Source organism: Anser brachyrhynchus (genome assembly GCF_964034855.1).
Source record: "Anser brachyrhynchus genome assembly, chromosome: 1".
NCBI classification, from domain to species: Eukaryota; Metazoa; Chordata; class Aves; order Anseriformes; family Anatidae; genus Anser; species Anser brachyrhynchus.
This window is the reverse complement of record NC_137694.1, coordinates 197,762,160-197,777,972: the sequence shown is the minus strand read 5'-3', so window position 1 is coordinate 197,777,972 and position 15,813 is coordinate 197,762,160. Positions and strand designations below refer to the sequence as shown.

The 15,813-nt window shown below is 38.6% G+C and overlaps 1 protein-coding gene and 1 long non-coding RNA gene across 5 annotated transcripts in view; one reads left to right on the top strand and one right to left on the bottom strand.

Annotated features, from left to right (window-relative positions):
- Window positions 1-1,653: 1,653 nt before the first annotated feature.
- The window catches only part of TRPC6 (transient receptor potential cation channel subfamily C member 6), a 100,933-nt gene continuing 86,773 nt past the window's right edge, over window positions 1,654-15,813 (bottom strand). For 2 of the 4 annotated variants that reach the window (XM_080571495.1, XM_080571496.1), the window contains exons 10-12: window positions 10,057-10,140; window positions 8,039-8,114; window positions 1,654-7,602 (exon numbers count right to left, since the gene is read on the bottom strand). In XM_080571495.1, the coding sequence (XP_080427621.1) occupies window positions 7,451-7,602; window positions 8,039-8,114; window positions 10,057-10,140 (312 nt within the window). In that variant the 3' untranslated portion in view covers window positions 1,654-7,450. Of the gene's footprint in view, window positions 7,603-8,038; window positions 8,115-9,221; window positions 9,793-10,056; window positions 10,141-15,813 lie in introns of those variants that run through there. The other 2 variants (XM_080571498.1, XM_080571497.1) reach the window with 2 other exon arrangements.
- LOC308184436 lies at window positions 7,576-9,187 on the top strand. The gene is made up of 3 exons (XR_013942650.1): window positions 7,576-7,672; window positions 7,800-7,872; window positions 9,051-9,187. It is a non-coding gene; the product is annotated as an uncharacterized lncRNA (long non-coding RNA).

Below are 15,813 nucleotides of genomic sequence, written 5' to 3'. Positions count from 1 at the left end.
CTTGTTCACAATGCATGGTATTTTAAATAGTTTACTGTGTTCCTGATTTTTTTCCATTCAAAAGTGAGTGTGTTATGAGACAGATGCAGAGCCCCAGTTAACCATGATGAGATGGGGACTGAATAATCAGGCTACATACAGGACAGGCTCAGTGGGTGTTTTAACTGGCATTTTTAGAATCGCAGCTCAGATGAACAGTCCCATAGCAATGCCTTTTGCTGTGAAGACATCAATCTCATTAAATCCTCCATACTTTCTTTCTCTATTGCAGTGGATAACACTACTGCAGGTCTGTATACAGTTATTCAAAATCATTTCTGGAAGCACAGAAATAGTCCCTTTGAGGAAAAGATGAAGTTTTCTCTTTTATAAAATCCTCAAACTAATTATTCAAACGTGTTCACCAACAGTATTCAGAACTTTACATCAGTTAGTGTCAATCTGTCATTCTTCCCTGGCACAAATAGGGAAGCTGAGTTCAACAGAGAGTTGAATTGGCTTGACAAAGGTCATGGGAAAGTACATTTTATTGTAAGAATCCATTCACCAGTTGAGGGTGAGTAGGTTTTGCCTGCATGTACGGGGTTTATGTGGCAAGGGTTTGGCAGCAGAGAGGCTGCAGGTCTGTGAGCAGAGCCCAGCAGCTGCCCCAGGTCAGATCAGAGCCAGCTCCAGACGGCTCCAAAAGGGACCCACTGCTGGCCAGAGCTGAGCCGTGAGCGATGCTGGGTGGGCCTCTGGGAGAGCAGATTGAAGGAAGGGGAAATCTGCTGTGCTACAGCAGCTGGGAGAGAGGGGTGAGAGCTGAGAGAGAAGCAGCCCTGCAGCCCCCAAGGTGAGTGCAGCAGGAGGGCAGGAGGTGCTCCAGGCACGCAGCACAAGTTCCCCTGCGGCCCGTGGAGAGGCCCCTGGTGGAGCAGGCTGTCCCCCTGCAGCCCACGGGTCCCACACGGAGCAGATCTCCACGCTGCAGCCCGTGGAGGAGCCCCCGGTGGAGCAGGTGGATGTGGCCTGGAGGAGGCTGCGGCCCATGGAGAGCCCCCGCAGGAGCAGGCCCCGGGCCGGAGCTGCAGCCCGTGGAGAGGAGCCCACGCAGGAGCAGGGGGTCTGGGGGGAGCTGCCGCCCGTGGGGGACCCGTGCTGGAGCAGTTTGCTCCTGGGGGATGGACCCCGTGGTACGGAGCCGTGTGGGAGCAGTTCTGGAAGAGCTGCGGCCTGTGGGCAGCCCCCCAGGCTCAGTTCGGGAAGGACGGCATCCCGTGGGAGGGACCCCACGGCAGAGAGTGACCGTGAAGGAGCAGCGGAGACGAAGCCTCAGGGACTGACCGCAGCCCCCATTCCCCGTTCCCGTGCGCCACTCGGAGGCGGGGGGGGAAGGAGGAGGACGTAGAGGAGGGTGGATTGGAGGGAAGGTGTTTTTAGTTTGCTTTTAGTTCTCACAGCTCTAGTCTGGTAGTAGTAGACAGTAAATTACATTAACGTCCCTCTGCTGAGTCTGTTTTACCCATGATGGTAATTGTTGAGTGACCTCCCTGTCCTTATTTCAAACCCTGAGCTTTTTTCATCATATTTAATCCATCTGTCCTTTTCAGGACTGGGGATGAGAGAGCAGTGTGGTGGTGCTGAGCTGCCTTAAACCACCACAGCAAAAGGTTTTTGTACTGATTGTTGTTTTAATTATACCCTTCTTGACAGACTGTGCAAGCCTATCAGAATACACTCATTATTTATAAAGAACAATGAAATATCAAAGTGATGTAAAAGTGTTTATACATAAAAGTGTATATAGTTATTGCTATTCATGTTCATAATGATTTATCTCATGGCCTGTATTTGCAGACTATGCAATCTAATCTTTTTCAATTACTTTGATTGGAGGTCCATCGATTAAAGGAGCAAAAAGTAAATGTCAAGGAGCTGAATCACAGAATAATGAAAAGGTTAAAGCAAAACCAGATGCTATTAGAATAGCTGCCTGGACATAGAAAGCACTGAAAGATTGTACCCTGTGATCACTTCTGCACTGTCACATTAATGATGGTGACAAGAACAGAAAGAGGAACAAGAGTCTGCTGGGCTTTGCAGCAATGGAAAAATAAAATAAATGCAGCATTTTGAGCTACTCAAGGTCATATGCCCCAGGGTAAAGCGCTGTATTCCATGGTATTTCCTATCCTGCTAAGAGCACGTAGTTTGAGGTAATTTCTCAGCCTCACCTAACTCCTCTTTTGATATGAGATCATGAAGTACAAGTATTTTTCCATTTTTCCAAACAGAAATTTTCTAATTCACGAGTTCTGTATTCACAGACCAAATTAAAATTTAAGCAGGAACATAAGTGCTTAGAAATAAGAAATATTATTTGCACTAGGCATTTTCTAATGAATTAAAAAAAGCATTAAATATTTACATGAAAAATGAGCCATTTTCAATATAAGGAAGGTTTCTACTGTTCTGTGAATGAGTGCAGTTGCACATTATGTTGTCTATAATGTATTAATTATCATATTCAGCTACAAATTTCCAGCTCGAGGGAAGTATATGAGAGGCAAATGCAAGATTTCATTGGACTAAACTGCATTTTGGGACACTGCAGCCATGAGAACATGTTCTTAATAAATTATATGATACATCTGCTATAGCTGAAGTACTGCCAACATCAAATTGTATATTGTAAACCTTACTTTAAAGACATAATCTTGAAAATACATGTTCACCATAGTGTAATAAAGCATAGGATTTGAACTTCTCTTTCTCATAAAGTTCCTGGTTCATCAATTAGGGTTTAGTTTCCAAGTGCACATTAAGCTACAGTTTTTCTTATGTCTGGGGAAGATGCAGTTAGTAGATATTTCCATTTATGCCTACCCACACTTACACTATTGAAAAAATGTAATATTGCTTCAGAGTAATGAAGGACGATACTCATCCATTATCCCTGGAAAATGGGTTAGGTTCTTCTGCAGACAGGTTGGATCCTGCTCCTCTCAATGAATGGTCTCATCAGTTCAAGCACTTCTAAGCAGATGAGGCTTTGTGATGGTTCATGGCTTTTCAGTGTACCGCAGTGTTCATTTCTGCAAGTTGGGACATCTCACACTTGCTTATAGGCATCTGTAACACCTATAGTGGCTTCTTTAGAGTAACTGGCGAGAAATGGTCACTTCCAATACATGACTCATCCAGGATGCTTGCCTACCTTGAGAGGAGACAAAATCACACCTTTGACTGACCATTTCTATTCACTGCATGTAAAGGAAGTCTAGATGAGCTCCAATGCAGAAGTCTTCATGGCTGGCATCCATCTAATATTAGGTGACCCTACATATTTCTCTTCCAAAACCAGTAGGATACATTAACTTGGCACTGAAGTGCTCAAAAATGGGGTGAAATAAAGCAGATTTTAGCCTGGAATATCTGAATCTATGCGTGAAACCCTTTGGTGGAGAAAACTACCCAAGAACTGCTTCTGTAAATCTTGAGCACAGTACACTTGCATTACACTATTACTCTCTAGTATCTGTGTTCCTCCATGATGTATAAGGTTTCCTCCCAATAGCTTGGTGTGATTTGGTTTAAACAATAATAGTGAGAGAAACCTCCATGCAAACCTTTGTTAATTTGGGGATTGTTCTGAAAGTACTTTCTTCTGTTGAGAATTTCTTAAGACATCTTATATTTTTTAGTGAAATATGTTTGTATGAACAGAGAGAAGACTGTCGTGGAGATGTTGGATTCTATTCACTGTGTCTCATAATTCAAACTTAAGAGGTATTCATGGGAAAAAAATATAAAAGCCAATACTTTTTCATAGTAGGTCTGGTTTGGACATGGAAGCTGCTGCTGCAGAAACTGTGAATTGCTGAGCTCAAAAAATTTTTAAAAGAACACTAAAGTAGGTAGCAAGACTATCTTGTTATCCTAATAATTAACAAAAAATCTGGAAACACTTCCTTATCAAAGTTATATCAGTCTTATAGTCTTTTGTAATTAGAAAACAGGAGTAGAACCATGTAGGATGAAATTACATGTTACCTACTGCAGGGTCGTTCTGAAACATCTAGCATCAGTGACACAGTCACAGAAGGCAAGACAGATCCTGAGTCTAATCAAGTTGGACAAGACATTTTATCCTTCTGGGAAATGTTTTTTCTTTTTATTATTTTTTGTAGTAGAATTGCTCACAATTTGAAGTATTCTTCTGTGTTTGTCTTGCTGTTGTCTTCCAAGCAAGAGTAGCCAAAGGTACCCAGCAGTGAAGGACTAATGTGATTATAAAATGCAGCACAAAGGTATTTTTAGTCTGGTATGTTTAATTTTTTATCAGAATAATATATTTGGTATTGTGCTCATTTTAAATACTACATTGTTTGTCACACTACATTTGGCAATAGACCTCTTCAAATATATTTAACAAATTGTTCCATGAGTAATAACTATATATAAAATATCTTCATTGAATTAAAAAAATCCATATGTATTTTTTTCATGAAATACAATATATACATTACGATCCTATAGTTTTAAAGTAAGTCAAAATTTGGGCTTAAACAAGTTCACAGTGTCCATTTTACCTCTGTAATAAAAATCTTCACTTTAAAAGTGCCTGGATCTTAAACTGTGTTTACACATTTCCTTAAGTGCCATTTCCTTACACTGGGTTTATGGAGATTGAGTTTTACCAACATCTAGCACTGGGCTGTGGATCCAAACTGCACATTACAATGATCAAAAACTTCCTACTAGTGAAAGCAAATGTTAATTGTAATTGCTACCAAAAGTTCTGGCCAACAGATTTTCCAAAGGGCTTCTCGAAGGTGGAAAATCTTCGTGTGGTGTGGTCCCTAATGTGGTCATTTGCTGGAGCCGTAATAAGTGCTCACTACTTCGGTAAACCAGACCCAAAATGTTCAAGGGGGAACTCAAAATCAGCGACCAATTCTGGCCCAGGGAGATGGTCAGGAGCCAAAAGGCAGTGAAGATAGCTTCATGCTGACTTCCAGCTGGAGATCACGCCAGCCGCCTTCGTTTCCACACAATGGCTGACACAGAAACCAGAGCATCTCTGCTGAAGACCAACAGGTATGGCCATCTCAGAGTCTGCAGTACTCCCTGTTGACTACTGCAGGAAATACTGCAGGTTATGAGGTAATGCTTTTTAATAATCAAAGGCAAGTTATTAAATCAGCTATTCTGTAGCTCATAGTTTTCCAGTCGCACACACTGTGGATTTTAATATAGTCTGTTCTAGTACCTTCAAAAGTCTCATTTTCTTCTCCTCCCTCAGAAGAAGAGGCCTTAAAAGTTTCTAAACCCTGAGTTCATTATGTCTGAGGCCCACAGTACATGGGATTATCCCACAGGCTTCATTTGTGGCTAACCTAACTGGCTGAGCATAAGGCTGAGAAGTTCCCCCAGGTCACAGTAAATACCCAGTCAACCTGGTCAAAGGCCAACCTCCACAACTTCGACTGCACTCCAGGCAGGACAGAACCCCTCGCCTCTATGTATCTCTATGTGATGACAAAACCAGTTCTCATTCACACTTTTTTTCCCTGAAAATACACAGTGATTTCACCAATGTTTTCTTAAAAAGGCTATCGGTAAATTCAGCTAGAATCTAGTCTGAACCGATTAAAAACAATGTTTTTACACCTTCAGCCTAAAAGGGAGAGGTGGAAAGATTCTGATACATTCCACAATAAATAAATTTCACAAAGCTAATTTAAAAGTAATTACTGACAAGTCATTTTAGCCTTGTTTCCAAAACACACAAGGTTTTTACAGGTACATTATACATCTTGAAGTTCCTGTTATAAAGTTTCACAGCCCTTTCACTAATTTCAACCAAGCTTAAAGAGGAGTAAAGTTCTCCAACACAATATATGCTTGTAACAATCACAGAATGGGTGATTGTTGGGGGAGAGAAACCAATTTACTGCATTAACTGAGGGAAAAATGAGATGGCATTTAGCCTGTATCCACTTGGAGAAACAGAAAACAACCAACTATCCTGCATGTAGGTATTAGCTGGTGAGTCACACAACTATCATAGAATCATAGATTCATAGAGTCACAGAATGTCTTGGTTTGGAAAGATCCTTAAAGATCATCTGGCGCCAACCCCCCTTCCATGGGCAGGGATGCCACCCATCAGATCAGGTTGACCAGGGCCTCATCCAACCTGGTCTTGAACATCTCCAGGGATGGGGCATCTAAACAATCAACCAGACATGTCTACCTGTTGTACCTCTTGTCCAGCTACACAGAGACATAGGAGTATTGCAGTAGGCATAACCAAAGTGTGGGAAGCTATTCATGATGACATGGAGTAGATTCTTCATTGATGAAGTCCTAGGAGATACAGCGCAGGAAATTCTTCAGGGAAAAAAGAGGACAAAGGATGCAAATCTATACAGGAGATTTCATGCTTTTGGAACACCTTTTCATTTGCTAAAGATATATTTGAGCAAAATTCAACAATTTAAAGAAGTTTAACTGTGAGGAAACATGGTCCCCAATGCGTAACATTCCCTGAATTCAGAGGGTTTACACCTACTATTGTAATATTCTCCAACTTAATGTGTTACCTGCTTTACAATCAAACTTCCCTGCAGTTTGTGGGTTTTAGTTCAAGACCTAAAAGCTGGAGAATCTGGGAATTCTGGAACAGATTAGAATTTCAAGGATTAATTATTCTGGATTAAAGGAATTTCCTTCAGGCCCCAGAAACAGCTCTTCAATAAGCTTGGTGAAAAATATTTCTTTCTTAATGCACCAGCTCCCATTGGAACCTAGGAATCTTTCATGATAGTTTATCAAGTGATAGAGATAAGTAGGAAAGACCTCTGAGAATTCTGCTACCTAACTCTCAAATAAGGAGATGCTCAAATAAATTACTTTAATAACCTGCACATTTTTAAGAAAGGCAGTTTGCTTTTTTTTTATTTTTTTTTGCCTTTTGCCTTTTGCCTTTTTTTTTTCTAGTTGGGAATGTTTGAAAAATTAAATAGCATTTGATTTGATATAAATATGTAAAAACCCACAATTTCCCTCTTTTGCTTCACTAAAATATAGTGTGAATGCCTATAAAATTAAATTTGAAAAAACAACCAGCTAATATAGGAAAAGTTTAGATTTATGTCTTTAATCTTTCACAATTGGGCTTATCAAGATTCCACTCACCTTCTAAAAGAGGTAAATTGAATATTACAATGATCTAAAACTATCTATTCTTCAGCAGGTAAAGAATAAATAAATATCTCTACTCAAGTGGTATTTCATCTTTACCATAGACACAGAGGATTTGTGACTCTGTTTTTTCAATAGAGTTGGAATGATGTAATTTCTGAATCTGTAGTAGAAATGTGAGCTAGACTTGAGAAAAACAGAAATATGGCTTTAAGTGGATTGTTAACATTCTGTTGCATTTCTTAAATGTTTAGGTTAGTTATCTTTTGTTTTCTTCTTCCTTAGAATTGATTGACAATTTTTCCCCAAGTTTCCTTATAAGTTCTGCCAGATCTTCTGAATTTTGAGATTTTTCCTCAAGGAGTTCATACCGGAGACTTGAAATGTCCTGCTTAATCTCCTTCAGTTCACCTGTAAGAGACATTAGAAGACCACGCTGTTAAGAAAAGAAGGAAAAAGTAGCATATCCAAACATGATATAGTAAGTAGCATATCATATGTGAGTGCCCCCAACCAGCTGCTGCATTAAATGCAGCCTCCCTGCAGGAAATGCATGGGCTCTACTAGAAGTGGCATCACTCTTCATTCTATGATTCTATGATTCTAAGAAGGTGCTGGACCAGTGATAGCTTCTGATGGGAGAGCAGAGATCTGATGGCAGAGCTGTTTCTGATGGGAAAGGTATATCTCCTCCCTAATTTCAATTTCATGTTAATTTTATATTTTGCACTTGTAAGTATGGCAAGTGGATTAAGCATTTTGGAAACATTTATTTTTTCAAGTTGCATATGTAACCATTTTAATTTGTTTTGATTTTCTGATTAGACATAAACATGCACATACTCACCTTCATTGACTTCATCACTTTCCTTATCTATCTGAGCTTTCAGTACATATCTTTTAATCAAACGCTTCATTATTTTCTACAGAGAAGAAAGTAAGAAAAAAAAAATCTTACTTGGACTTTCTAGGGTTGCTATGACATTTCAATATTGAGCTCTGCTATCTTTTCTTGCATTCAGACATTGCAGTGTAGGACTTGCCAGCTTAAAAGAATGTAATGTAAAAATACCTTTTTTCATCTATGGTAGTTATGTAAAATTTATTCTTCTATACGAATATATATATGAAAGTTAGAAAACTAAGCCTATCTTCCTGATGTTATCATTCATGAAGCTTGATTTGGACCACTACCAGAGTCTACGAGAATTATTAATATAGTTGCAGCATTGATCTACATATAGACAAAAATATCTAGCTTCTGTTTTTACCAAAAGATGACCATGGCCCTGACTAGCCATGCTAATTGCTAAACCCTTTTGCAATGTTTATTTTAATCTATTTTTAGTATTATAACTGATAAGCTATCTTTTCACAATGTGAAAGTCAGAAAAAAAATGGAACCCACATTCTAAGAGTCATTTAAGCACCTCAGCTGTGACTCATTTAAACAAATAGATATTTTATAATGTAAATATATGTATCTGTGGCAGTCACCCATAATTCCCTTTATGGAAAGAAAAAGCAAATCTGAGAGCATAGTTCATCTCAGACAGCTAAAACTGAGCAAGTGAAGCACACCATTCAAATGACTGCCCTGTCCACTAGTAATAAGGGGGACCTATGCCAGCAAATTGAGAGGTGCATTTTATCTTTCTAGGAGAGACAAATCCTGACCCTGCTTTTCCCATTAGTTCAAATGACTTGAATATGGAAGAAGGTGTCTAACTACCTTAGAAGATCTATCTTTGGCTTTAATATTTTCATAGAATGTAACCCATGACAACACAATATTTTTTGTTTTTCACTACAAGATAGAAAATACGTATAGTTTTATGTGTCTGCTTTTGTCTCCACAGAAATAGCTTTGACCAGAGGTAGCTGAGAAGTGAATCATCCTAGATCAGTGGTTCCAGACCATCATTACAGTCATGCTTGCAAGGTCAGCAGCCGTACTGTTTATTCTAATAATCCAAGAATGTTTCAAATACAAAGCCACATATCCTCAAGTTTACAGGATACATTTATAATCTTCATATCTATCAGTGCATTGCAAGGAAATTGGCTGTGAAAATGTCAGAGTTTTTGGAACAGACTTGTATAGACACTGCATAACGTAACAGTGGCACCCAAGGAAACCAACTTGTTTTTGCCTTATGGTTAAAAAAAGGTATCGATGCCTAATTCCACAGTTTTCAATGCCCTTTAGTGTACAGACTGTCCTGTTCTACTGCCCAAGTTGCTTGTTCCTTTCTGCCTGCTTAAGCAGATCTTGCTCGTTCCTTTCTGCCTACTTAGTAGCATTGCAGGAAGGAAAGAAGCAGCCTCCAGAAGAAAAGAAGCCCAGAGCAACCGTGCTTTATGTGGACTAGGTTGGGGTCTCCTCATGCTTAACTGCAGGAAGGCTCATTGAAGCTGTCTAGGAACTAAAGGATAAACAGACTATTGATAGCACACAGGCTGAAAGATATTTCTAGTGCTTGAGGTATTAAAATATTGAAATGTGGCACAATAAGCTAAGCTGCTTCAGCAAATAGACCAGGAGTATTTTGCTTTTCTTTTTTGTTTTCTTAATTTGTGCTGTACAGTTGAGGACTCAACCTGTGTGTAAAATCAAAAAAAAAAAAAATTTAAATATTGCACTATATGGGCAAACAAACAAACAACAACAACCAAAAAAAAGAGATAAAAATTGAAATTTTACTGTAAGTACCTAAATCATTGCATTTATTTCTGATATATACAAAGTCTGTGGATTTACTCTTGATTCTTGTTTAACTTAAATTCAAACTGTCCTTATGTTGTCAGTCTGATCTACGAGTTGTACAACTTCTTGATCTAGTTCAAAAATAAAGTGCTTTTTACCTGGTATTGTCTTGGAGGATTGTTTAAACTGTTTAAGTGGATTTCATCAGAGCTTCTTATACTTGATTGCTTCCTTTGACCAAGCTGAAATGGAAACATTGCTTATAATACAAAATAAATACAAGAACAATATTAAGTTAAATTGCCCCACACAAATACTGTATGACAGAACATTAACTATTGAACCCAATTCTGGGAGTATGAAGTTACTGTGGCAGTCTTTGTACCTGTGCAGAACTCCATCACGGGAGTTGACCGAACACTTTCAGACTGTGATAGGACAGTGAGGAACTGGGAGATTTCCTCCCTTTCCTCTGCATTTCACCGGCCCCTACTGTGCACGAGGGACCAGAGCAGACCCCCCATCTCTGTGGGTCTGCAGGCAGGGAAGGGGGTCCATGTCAGGAGGCAGAAGGCAGAGCAGCTCAGTAGGCAATGGGTGAAGGAAAGTCAGGACACAGCACAGCATGTGGAAGTCGAGGAAGAAGGCAAGGTGGCAAAGTTGCCCTTCCTTCCTTTTGTAGCACTCGCCTGTAACTAATGGGATCCCCACTACCACAACATATGCAGCGAGTTTGTTTCTTCCCTCGCTTGCATTAATAAATGTAATCAGTTCTGCAGTTCCTTCCAGGAACCACAAAATTATCAGCTGGTGTTTCTGAAAAGCATCTTCTTTACTACACGTGCTAAAACAAAGGTCTTCATCCCTGATGAAAACAAGAGCATGCAACTTGCAGGCTTTGTTTGCGATTTACATCTTTGATAAGGACTAAAGCTTCAGGAAATTATGAATGGGGGCTCCAGCTGGATGGTTGGACTGCACTAAGAGTCTCAAACCAAAATGAATTACATGAATTTTGATTGATATGGGGACAGTACAAAAAGCGGTACTGCAAGAAATAAAAAAGTGTGAAATATAAGCTGTGATTGGTCTGGATGAGAAATAAGTGGGACTGTCACTAAAAAGTACTTTCTCCACATGTAGACAAGTTACAATAAGACTTTCACTGGTTTAAAACACTAGGCTCCCAGTGCAGTACCTCTGATCCTGTGGGATCACACTACACTTTCAGTGAGGTTCCCTTTGTTGGTTATTTTGCACCCAGCACCTACAACTAAGCAAAATAGAGCACTTTGAAGCCTGGTATGAGGGATAAACTGGGAAAGCAGGGGAGGGTTAGATGCTTGTGCAGCTGCACAGCCATGTCACACAGCAAGCAGCCCACACTCCAACACCTGCCAATGAAGGCTGAAGCTTTCATGTAGCTGTTCCTCGTACAACAGAAATCATTATAACCTCCTGAGGTACACTGTGAATTTCCTGTGGTTGAACTTTGAGAGTAAATGGGAGTAGGATTATAGAATACGTGGTAAATATTCACCAGATGTCAATTAGAAAAGGTTAAAGCTCTCAGGAGAGAGCTTTACTGGGGCTTTGGTCTAACTTACACTACATGTATTAACACAAAAAAAGGCTAAAACCAAAAACTTGGGAACTATATATGTACAAAAAATGCTAAATGACACATGATATTCAGGTGCATAATCAGCAAAGAGGACATTAATTAAAATTTGTAATTCTCCCTGTTGCTGCAGAACTTGCTCTTTAAGTCTTCTAGTTCTCCAGAATTCCCAAGAACTTTATTTTCACTATTACAGTAAAGCAAATAAGTTTTAATAAATCAGCAAAGAGGGAATAATTAAAATATTTTAAAATTTTGTTTAGCACTTGTACTTTGATATTTTTTTCCTGAAGAAAACATCACATTTGTTGGCACAGCATATTCATTTAAAATTAATATCAAATTTACGCTGAATTTAGAACTTCCTTTTGTTCATTAGAAAGATTCTCTCTCTGTATATGTACACATCTTTTTAAAAACATTAACTCAGATTATTTTTACTTGAAATAAGCAAAAATAAATTCACAAGATATAGAGATATATAGCACAATTAATATTTATGTAACATATTAAGCAGAATTTGGATGGAAAATGAATTAAAGATGTGTAAAATCTTTTGCTGCTTTTTTTTTTTCTTGAATAAAGCTACCTTAAATGGTTTGAATATACATTGGAAAATGTAAGCTTATCTAAATATGTTTTAACTTAAAATATGCATTAGATGATTTATAACAAAAAAATAAATAGTGGCTAGTGATTTTACATGACTGTGTAATCAATGTGTCTTTGAGGGTTTTAAAACTAACAAGTATTCTCCTGGGCCTCACCTTCATTACTAGATTAAGTGAGAAAAAAAAAAATCTTACTTCTTCTTCAGCTTCTGGTTTCCTAATTTCTGGAAATAATGTGGTAGAATAAAATGAAGAGTTTGCTTCCTCTGCAGGAAGCACATTTGTGTGCTTCACACAATGTACATTTATTGTACACTGTTGAGTGGCCACTTGGTGGCAGAGATTGTCAAGATTTCATTATAACTTCATTTTTACACAAAATCTGTAAACTCTTTAAGCTTCATTTGTATAGCTTTTTCCTCTCCTCAAAACAACTAATAGAGTAAACTCAGCTTGTCACTTTAATGATTGAAATAGTTTTCATCTTTTTAAGTTATTATCTTTTGAGAATCCACACATGAGTAACTGGAGAGGAAAGAAAAAGTAATTTAAATACAACAATCATATGAACCCTAACAAAAATAACTCTCCTCTGGGAGTGTTGTGTGAAAGAAAAATGCAGCATGCATGGAGCACTGCTCTTAGAAAAAAATGTTCTTGTTTAAACTTGTTTCGCATTACATCTTTCTCTAGTATTGCTTAAATTTCAGTGCAATCAGTTAGAACAGTCATCTATAATGACTGTAGCTGTTTTGTGCAGCACTTTCTTAATGTCTTAAAATCCCAATTTTCAGAAGCAGCTGATGACTTTAGTGGAATGCCATTAAACTGCATGTGCTTAGACCAGGAGTGTGGGTTCCCAGAAAATGATTCAGTTTCTGCTCTCATAACCAGAGGTCCCTCGTGCAAGTTTCAGAATCACTGTTTTATTCTAGGAAAGAGAAAGTAACATATTTTTTCATTGTTTGAGTCAGGTTTTAAAGCTATTTCAATAATTAGTTCCTTATTTCTTTTCTGAAAGGTCATGGTTTAAAAAAATGCCTTATATAGGTTATCTGCCACTATTTGCTCAGGAAGATGAACAGGTTCTTTGACTCTTAAAACATAAACTTTGTCTTTCCTAAGGCACTGTTTTGATTTAGAATAAAACTTCAAGAAGGTTTCTTTAAAACTCCTTTTTTATTATTATTATTTTATTTATTTATTTTGGATTATCTTTCTTGTTTATCTGATGTTTAAAACATCAATCCTACCCTACAGCAGAAATCTGAAGGTCTTAAACAACAGCTTGTAAGCAAACATCTTCACAGTCTTCATTATTATAATTTAGACATGTCTCAAGACATGTTTCCGGTGTGCTACACTTTGAATGCAGCTATGTTAATTAACATTATCCATACTAGCCATTTAGCATTATCAGCATCCGCCTTTGTTTTCTGCTGACAATAATAAGGGCAGAGCTAGCTTCAGGGGCAGAATTCCCCCCTTCCCACCTTCCTTCTCACCTTTACACTCACTCTGGTGCTACTGCTGCTTCTGCACCGAGAAGACACTGGCTTTGGGAAAGACCCTCAGACTGGGCCTGAGTCAGTAAACTCAAGTGTGCATTAACATTTCTGGGCACTGCAATGTAAAGGCATCTCTCGGTAAACTTTTGGAGACCTCCCCAGCATGACTTGCACCAGAGGAACTCACTCTCTCCCTTGCAGTTTGGCAACTGGAACAGATTGGGGACTAGCACTTGCAACAACCCTACTGGGGGGCAAAGCTAGTTGAATAGGGCCAAGCCATCCCTGAGTCCTGCATTTGCACAGTCACAGCCACCAAATCTTGAGTCTGCTCTTGCCAGATCTCTTCTGACCTTCACACAGCTCATTGTGCTTCCAGCAGCTCCTCATGCAAGGATGGCCACCTTGGCAGCCACAGCAGGAAAAACCTGCCTAGCACAGGGATGAGAGCAAAGCTACAAGCCCCAGAGCCTAAGAATTTCTTTGAGACTATGCCATAAAACAGACTTTACGGTAATGTATCATCAATAGTGGACATGAAAACATTTTAGTTTACTTTTAGAAGTGCAAAGGATGGCAGCACATGATAGATCCACTCTGTGGCATATGGCAGGGCAAAAGGGAAGTAAGAACGTAATCAGTTGGCAATATCAATCACCTTGCTGGAAAGGCTGAGAAAAGAATAGATGCAACTCCAGCTGCATTATGGTTTTCAGTGTAAGGTATTATTTTGTTTGTTTGTTTTTAATTTGATTTTCAGTTTTATAGCTTCTTTGATTGCAAAGTAAGAACGTATAATTTAGCATTTGTTACTCTACCATCTGCAGCTAGTAGGCAGCACCATTCTAGCTATCTCAATTGCTATGTACGAACATAATTTTGGAAAGGAATGATAAAAATCCATTGTAATTGCAAGAATGAGATTTTCAAGTGTACCTAAGTTGTTTTGGATCAGAAATTTCATTTTTAAAGCCATCATTAAAAATAAGCTTCTAAATTACTTATGCACATTTCAAAGTCACAAATGTTTCTCACCATCACCCATTTTGAAGTTTGCATGTATCTCCTTAAAGTTCATTTTTCAGTGATGACCTTATCACTCACTGAAGTTGTGAAATCAATTTTCATCAAGCAGCTTGATGAAAAGTTTTTAAAATATTGAGTCACTGAAAATTCAAGCAAATGTGATATTATCTCTGATGGGTCTTAAATAGATTAGTATTAGATTTTCCAAATAAAATGACACGAGGTCTGTGAAAGGCTAGAAAGTTTATCAGTAGCACACACGAGACATCTGAAATTAATAACAAGCTTGAGTTTGTTGGCAGTGTTCATAATGCCTCTGTCTCCTTTTATAAACCATTATGAACTTAACCAGAGGCAGAGGCTTGTCAGAGGCACACTATTTTTCCATATAGGTCCATTTTTTCCTTCTAGGATTGTAATGAATTTATTTTCTCTTTTACTCTTCAGCTGATAACTGTGATGGGAAAAGTGTTTATCAGATTGGTTGAGAACTGACAGAGGCATGTAATTTCTTCACAGGCTCCCTGTCTAACGACTATAGCCACAGTCTTAAAAACTACTAACCTTGAGGAGGCCTCTGGTCAGTCTGCTGCCTATTTTAACAGCGACCCTTCACTTTTTAAAGTTCCATGAATGACACATTTGATTCTGCCACACAGACAAACCTGTAATTTCTTTTTTGCGTGTGTGAGTGTTACCATATGCTCACCTTTCTACTTAGCAAGTCTCATTAGGTGTCTTGCAAAGGTCTTCTTCCATATTGCATTACAACAGTGCTAGTCTTTACACTTCTACCACCATGTAAACTCATGTGCTAAGCCCTACGTTCTTGTAAAGCAATTAATTTAATTTATACCAAACCACTGCAAGAAAAACAGACTGACTATAAACTCCTTAAATAAAACCATTAGTTACAGCAATAAATAAACTCAAGTGCCTTTTATTGTACTTGTATAAAACATAACAGAATGCTTAGAATAAAAGGAAGCTGCTTTCTTGGCAGATGCAGAGACAGGCTGGATAAGGGGATTTCAGAAGCACTGCCCAGGCATGTGAGGGTGCTGTTAAGAAAGCCAAAGCTCACCTTAAGCTGGCTTTTTCTAGGGCAATAAGAACTACTACTGCAATAGCAGTAAAATGCTGACCAGG